The sequence below is a fragment of the Nicotiana sylvestris genome, chromosome 9 (assembly GCF_000393655.2).
Source record: "Nicotiana sylvestris chromosome 9, ASM39365v2, whole genome shotgun sequence".
Classification (NCBI taxonomy): Eukaryota; Viridiplantae; Streptophyta; class Magnoliopsida; order Solanales; family Solanaceae; genus Nicotiana; species Nicotiana sylvestris.
Window position 1 is genome coordinate 173,489,469 of NC_091065.1, and position 6,859 is coordinate 173,496,327.

Here is a 6,859-nt window from a genome sequence, read left to right on the forward strand (position 1 = left end):
TTACATTTAATGCATCTAATTTATCCCACAACTGCTTAAGTTTAGTGAAGTATCCAACAATGTTACTATTACTTTGTATTAAACCTGATAACTCCTTTTGCAGGTGGTAAGTTTGGCACCATTTGATTTGCCAAATCTCTGATCCAAGATGTCCCAGAGTTTCTTAGTTACCTTTGAGTATATGACACTGTCAGCAATGTCTTTTGACAATGAATTTAGAATCCAAGATAAAACCATGTCGTTGACACAACTCCACTGCTCGTATTCAACATGGTTGAGATCAGGAGATTTGCAAGCTCCATTGATGAATCCAAACTTCTTCTTGGCTGACAAAGATAGAAGAATAGATCTTTTCCATCTTGGATAACCTCTTCCATCAAACACAGTGTTGACTAGAGTCATACCAGGTGAATCAGAGTTATTGAGGTGATAGGAATGATTAATGTCATATCTGATTGCCTTAGTAGTATTGCTGATTTCTGCAACTGTGGTTTCATCATAACCAACCATCTTTCTTCACTGGGAGCTGAAGAATGAATTTGATTGTGGATAATCACTGTTGGATCGAGCTTAAAGCTCTGATACCATGAAAGAAACTGAAGATGATATGCTGTAGTATTGGAAAATTTTCTCTATATTCATTCAACTGTTTGTACATGTATATACATACACTTGAGTATTGAATAAAAGAATAGAAAAACAAAAATACTAATAACACTTTTCCTATTCTAACTTGTCTAACTATAACAGCAAAATTCTATCCTAACTACTAATATTCCCTCACGTGCTATTCACATGAGGAAATAGCATAGGCACCCAAAGTTCCTCAAATATTCATATTGAGGTTTTTATTAAAAATGTACCTCAAATGGAGTCTTACCTTGCAGTACTCTGGAAGGCAATCTATTTATGATATGTGTTGCAGTTAGAATAGACTCTCCCCTATATGATATATGTAGGTTGGATTGAAACATTAACCCCCTTGCAACTTTTAAAAGATGTATGTGCTTCCTCTCAACAATTTTATTTTGTTGAGGAGTACCAACATAAGATAGCTGATTATGATCCCTTCTGAAGCAAGAAAAGCGGCTTCTTGTGTCTCCTTTCCCAATTTCAAAGCATTGTCAGATCTTATCATCTTAACCTTTACATTGAATTGTCTTTCTACCATAGACAAGAAACTTTTACGCATAGGAAACCATTGCTTGTAGCACTCAATAAGAATGTCTAGTTTCCTCTACTGTAGTCATCAACAATAGTGAGGAAATATTTGAAACCATTATAAATGCTAGATTTATAAGGTCCCCAAGTGTCAACATGTATAAGATCAAAAATATGCTTGGATTTTATACTATTGATGGGAAAAGGTTTTCTAGTCTGTTTAGCCTTAGGACAAATATTACAAATAAAATTAGAATTGGAACCACAATGAAGGAAATGTAAATGTTTCATTGCTGAAATTGGAACATGACCCAACCCTCCATGTCAAAGCTTTACATCATGCATTATATTAACATGTATTGGATTCGAATCTAAAATAGACTTTGAAATGGAATTTCTTCCTTTTGGAAATGGAATTACATCATTACTAAGCATACTTCTAGACTTAAAACTAGTGGGTTCTATAAGTATAGACCTTCTCCAACTTCACCAAAAACTTGAGGACTTCTTATTGAAAGGCCCTGCAACAGACACCCACTAGAATGTAAGTAGGATATCACACTTGAATTGAACACAGAATTTATGAACAAATGGAAAATTGTATTTAAAATCTGGCACATGAAAGCACATTAGTTAAGACACGACCTGGCAGAATGGACATATTCCCTATATGAGTAATACTTACCTTAAAAGAATGAGGTAAACTGATATTCAAAGGTACAGGGAGTGGAATTAGAAACAAGAAAGAATTAGGATCAAAGCACATATGTTCTAATGCTCCAGAATCAATTATCCAAGTATCTAATTTCAAGCTAGTAAACACTGATCCGGAATATTCTAAAATATACCAGCAACTGTATTGGCATTAATTCCTGAGCTTCTTGTTTGTGCTGATTTTGCTTGCTTATATATCTCCGTCATTTCTGCAATTTGTTCTTTGCTAAATTATTGGACAAAATTGTTGATGTTGTTCTCATTGTTCTGTCCTGTTGCAATTTCTTCCTCATGTGTTGTTACCACATTTGCCTTGATATGGTTCTGATAAGTTTTTGGGTTAGTGAACTCAAAGTCATCTGAGAACCCAATTAGTCTGTAATAATCCTCTCGTGTATGTCCTATTTTTCCACAATAGGTACAAGAAAGATTGGAATTATATTTCTTTTCCCCTTTGAATTTTTGATGTGGCCTTGCAACCTTTTGAGCTGAATTATTGAACCTTTGAGCAGTTATTGTCCCTCTTGGGGTCTGATTTCTGAATCTCTGATTATTACTTGTCATGATGCCATGAAAGCTGCAAAGTCAGCTAAAATTTGTGAATTTGGTTGTTTTCCTTGTCCAGCAACTATGAAAGGTTCAGAATAAAGAGATGAAGTATGCATTTGCATATATTTCCCTTTGATTTTCATCCTGCCAAAGGAGTGAGTATGCAATATCCATACTAGGAAAAGAGCTCATCATAAGGATATTTCTTCTAGCTTGTGCATACATATCATTCAACCCCATCAAAAATTGAATCAATCTTTGATCATTCAAAGACTTAGTTAACTTTGCTTTTCCCTCACACACAAAGACACATGAACAAGATATGATTACATTTAATGCATCTAATTTATCCCACAATTGCTTAAGTTTAGTGAAGTATCCAACAATGTTACTGTTACTTTGTACTAAACCTGATAACTCTTTTTGCAGGTGGTAAAGTTTAGCACCATTTGATTTGCCAAATCTCTGCTCCAAGCTGACCCAGAGTTCCTTAGCTATCTTTGAGTATATGACACTGTCAGCAATGTCTTTTGACAATGCATTTAGAATCCAAGATAAAACCATGTCGTTGACACAACTCCATTGCTCGTATTCAGCAGAGTTGAGATCAAGAGATTTGCAAGCTCCATTGATGAACCCAAACTTCTTCTTGGCTGACAAAGATAGAAGAATAGATCTTTTCTATCCTGGATAACCTCTTCCATCAAATACATTGTTGACTAGAGTCATACCAGGTGAATCAGAGGTATTGAGGTGATAGGAATGATTAATGTCATATCCGACTGCCTTAGCAGTATTGCTAGTTTTTGCAACTGTAGTTTCATCATAACCAACCATCTTTCGTCATTGGGAGCTGAAGAATGAATTTGATTGTGGATAATCACTATTGGATCGAGCTTAAAGCTCTGATACCATGAAAGAAACTGAAGATGATAGGCTGTAGTATTGGAAAATTTTCTCTATATTCATTCAACTGTTTGTACATGTATATATATACACTTGAGTATTGAATAAAAGAATAGAGAAATAAAAATACTAATAACACTTATCCTATTCTAACTTGTCTAACTATAACATCAAAATTCTATCCTAACTACTAATATTCCCTCACGTGCTATTCACATGAGGAAAGAAGCTTCTAGCATTAAAATAAATCAATGGTGCAGATTTAATCCATCATGGGTTTGATGTGTAGCTGTGATTCATTGTGAATAACCATCTTCAAGTAATAAAATAGCCGACACACATCCTAGGTTATATCGAAGATAAACCTAGTTTGGTCAGTCTTTATCTTCCCTCTCTTATCTCTTTTGTTCATACCCCATATCTCCATTGATGACCAAATTAAGCTGGGGTTTCGACTTTCTAACTGCTCAAAACTAATTATAATTATATATAGTTAAACAATCTTTAAGAAAAATACCAGCCACTGCCCAAAATAATACTAGTAATAATGAGTATATTGGGATCTAACATGCACTAACTCAATATTTTAAATCTATTGCTGCATTTGGGTGATTTGAAAAAATTATCATGTGCGTCATTTATCCCATCACATGAGCCGTATTTTACCCAGTACTTGCATTAGATTCCGTCTAGTATGAATTGAGAAAGTACTTTTTAGGGATTTTTTCATTCTTATACACTATTGGAAACTTTATTGCCCTAAATGTTCATGTTTAGTAAATTACCCTACTTACACAAGTCTTGTTTATAAAATATATACATTCCACCTTAAAAGACTCTCAATCCATTATTAGTGTCTTCAATTAAGGGATTTAGTTACACCATTTTCCTTTTTTTTCTCCTCTTTCCCCTCTTCTCTTCAGATTCTGTCTTTCTCCATCTTCTAACTTTGTCGGTGAGTTACAGTTCGATCAATTCTCTAAGAATACTATCATTAGGCTCTAGTTAAACCTTTTCTTTTGAAAAGCGAATTAATTAGTTCAAAATCTAATTCCAAGTGCAAGTTCCCCTATATCTAATTAATACCCATCCCACGCTCTAGGTCCTATGTACAAGCCAATGAGTAAGGAAATTAGGCTTTACGTTGATATTTGAAAGAAGGAATTCGTCCCACAGTACCACTTTCTTTGATGTCAGTATTTTTTTGATATCACACTATTAATTTGATACACATAAGCGAAATTAAATTTTGATGTCTATTTCTTCAAAATATCACGTGTATCAAGAAGCGACTCACAGATAAGTGATACATATACCAAAAGTAAAACTATTGGTAGGATATGAAATGTAATAATGAATCAAACTTTCGTGGATTATTCATTATACATGGTTATCATACAATTCATAAAATTAAAATGTAAAATACTGAGGTTGGCATACAATTTATCTACAACTTATGTGATGACCCAAAAGGTTATCACTTGCTTTTAAATTGAATTCTGTATTTCTGCGGCCTTGAAAACCTCATTTAACATTACCTCGATTTGCGTGTGCAGTCCGGGCGCATAACCGGAAAGCTTAAATATGAAAATCTATGAAAAATGATAAAATTTGGCTATAAAATGAGTTAATTTGACTTCGATCAACGTTTTGGATAAACAGACCCGGGCCCGTGATTTGATGGTCCCGGACGGTCCGTAGGAAAATATGGGACTTGGGAATGTGCTCGGAATCGGATTCCGAGGTCCCAAGCCCGAGAAATAAATTTTTAAAGAAAATTATTTTCTGAAACTGTTTAAAGAAATTTGAAATGAAATTTGATTAGAACATGAAGGTATCGAGCCCGTATTTTGGTTTCGGTGCCCCGTATAGGTCTTATATATGGTTTAAGACATTTCTGTAGAATTTAGTGAAAAACGGATGTCATTTGACGTGATTCGGACCTAAATTGCCAAAGTTGATATTTTAAGAAGTTTGAGAAAAATTCTTTGATTTTGAGGTTTAATTCGTTGTTATTGAGGTTATTTTGGCGATTTGATCACACGGATAAGTTCGTATGATATTATTGAGTTAGTACGTATGTTTGGTTAGGATACCCGAGGGCTCGGGTGTGTTTCGGAAAGTTTGGACTTAAGAAACGTTGCAGAAAACAGCTGATCTGGTGTACTGATGCTTTCTTCTTCGCGTTCGCAGGATGGCCCTCATGAACGCGATGTGTTAGTTATGCTGAAGGGATTTCCTTCTACGCGAACGCGTAAACCAGGTCGTGAACGCGAAGCATTGGTGGGTTTTCCCTTCGCGAACGCGGGCCTGGTATCACGAACGCGAAGGCTTACAACCTGGGCTAGGGAGGGTCACCATTTTATGCATCGCGAATGCGGCCACTGGCCCGCGAACGCGTAGGCTTGAGGAGCCAAAGCTCCGAGAACGCGAGCCGTCTTTCGCGAACACGAGCCATCTTTCGCGAACGCGAAGGTCTGTCTGACCTAACTCATCGTGAAAGCGATGGGCTTATCACGAACGCGAAGAACAAATCCGCCCAGTTATTTTTTAGTCTTAAAAACAGAACACTTACGGGATTTTCATAAATTTTCAGAAACTTGATCTTCTCCACACCTCTTGGGAGATTTTTGAAGAACTCCTTCACCATAACCTCTTAGGTAAGTAATCTTTAACTTGTTTCCTTCCATTTTTATCAACACCTACTAGATTTCTTGGCCTAAATCATGAGATTAAGTGTAGAAAATTAGGGATTTGGGTAGAGTGCTTTTTGATTATTTGGGAATTTGACCTCGTTTTGGGGTCGAATTTCAAAATAAATTATATATTCGGGCTCGTGGGTGAAGGGGTGATCGGATTTTAGTCCGAACCTCGTATTTTGAACAAGCGGCCCTGGGGTCGATTTTTGGATTTTTGGGAAGAATGATTGGAAAGCTATAATTAGGCATTGGAATTGGATTGTTTAGCATTTATTGATGTTATGAAGTCGAATATGTCTAGATACCATTGATTTGGAGCCGAATTCGAAAGGAAAGGCAGTGTTTGAGGCTTGAGTTGGTCGTGAAAGTTTGAGGTAAGTGCTTGGTCTAACCTTAGCTTGAGAGATTAGGAGTTGTGTCCTATTTGCTAATTTCTTCTTGTTGAGTACGACGTATAGGCATGGTGACGAGTATCTATACGTTGGTGTCGAGCATGACCGTGAGTCCTAAATTGATATTTGTTGTGTTCTTAAATGATTCTACGGATGCTTAATTGGCGATTCGCGATATTGACCAAGGATTTAGTTTGTTTTCGTGGAAATTATTGATGATTTAGTATTGGTGTTAACTGATATGAGTAGGAGTTGAGTTAAGATAGGTTATAGCTGATTCTCCCTTACCAGGACGTATATATACTTTCAATGTTGAATTTCCTTGCTGGGATTGTGTAGTTTATTGTTGATCCCTTGCCGGGACTCGTGGTACGGTTGAGTTTAAGGTATATAAATATATTGGATCGGGTTGCACGCCGCAACAATGTTATATATATT

At 36.0% G+C, this 6,859-nt stretch overlaps 1 protein-coding gene across 1 annotated transcript; it reads right to left on the reverse strand.

Annotated features, from left to right (window-relative positions):
• Window positions 1–2,514: 2,514 nt before the first annotated feature.
• LOC104223712 (uncharacterized) lies at window positions 2,515–3,261 on the reverse strand. Its single transcript, XM_070158307.1, has 2 exons — window positions 3,120–3,261; window positions 2,515–3,077 (listed from the first exon to the last, which is right to left on the reverse strand). Exons 1-2 carry the CDS (start codon window positions 3,259–3,261, stop codon window positions 2,515–2,517), a joined length of 705 nt encoding a protein of 234 aa, XP_070014408.1.
• Window positions 3,262–6,859: the final 3,598 nt, after the last annotated feature.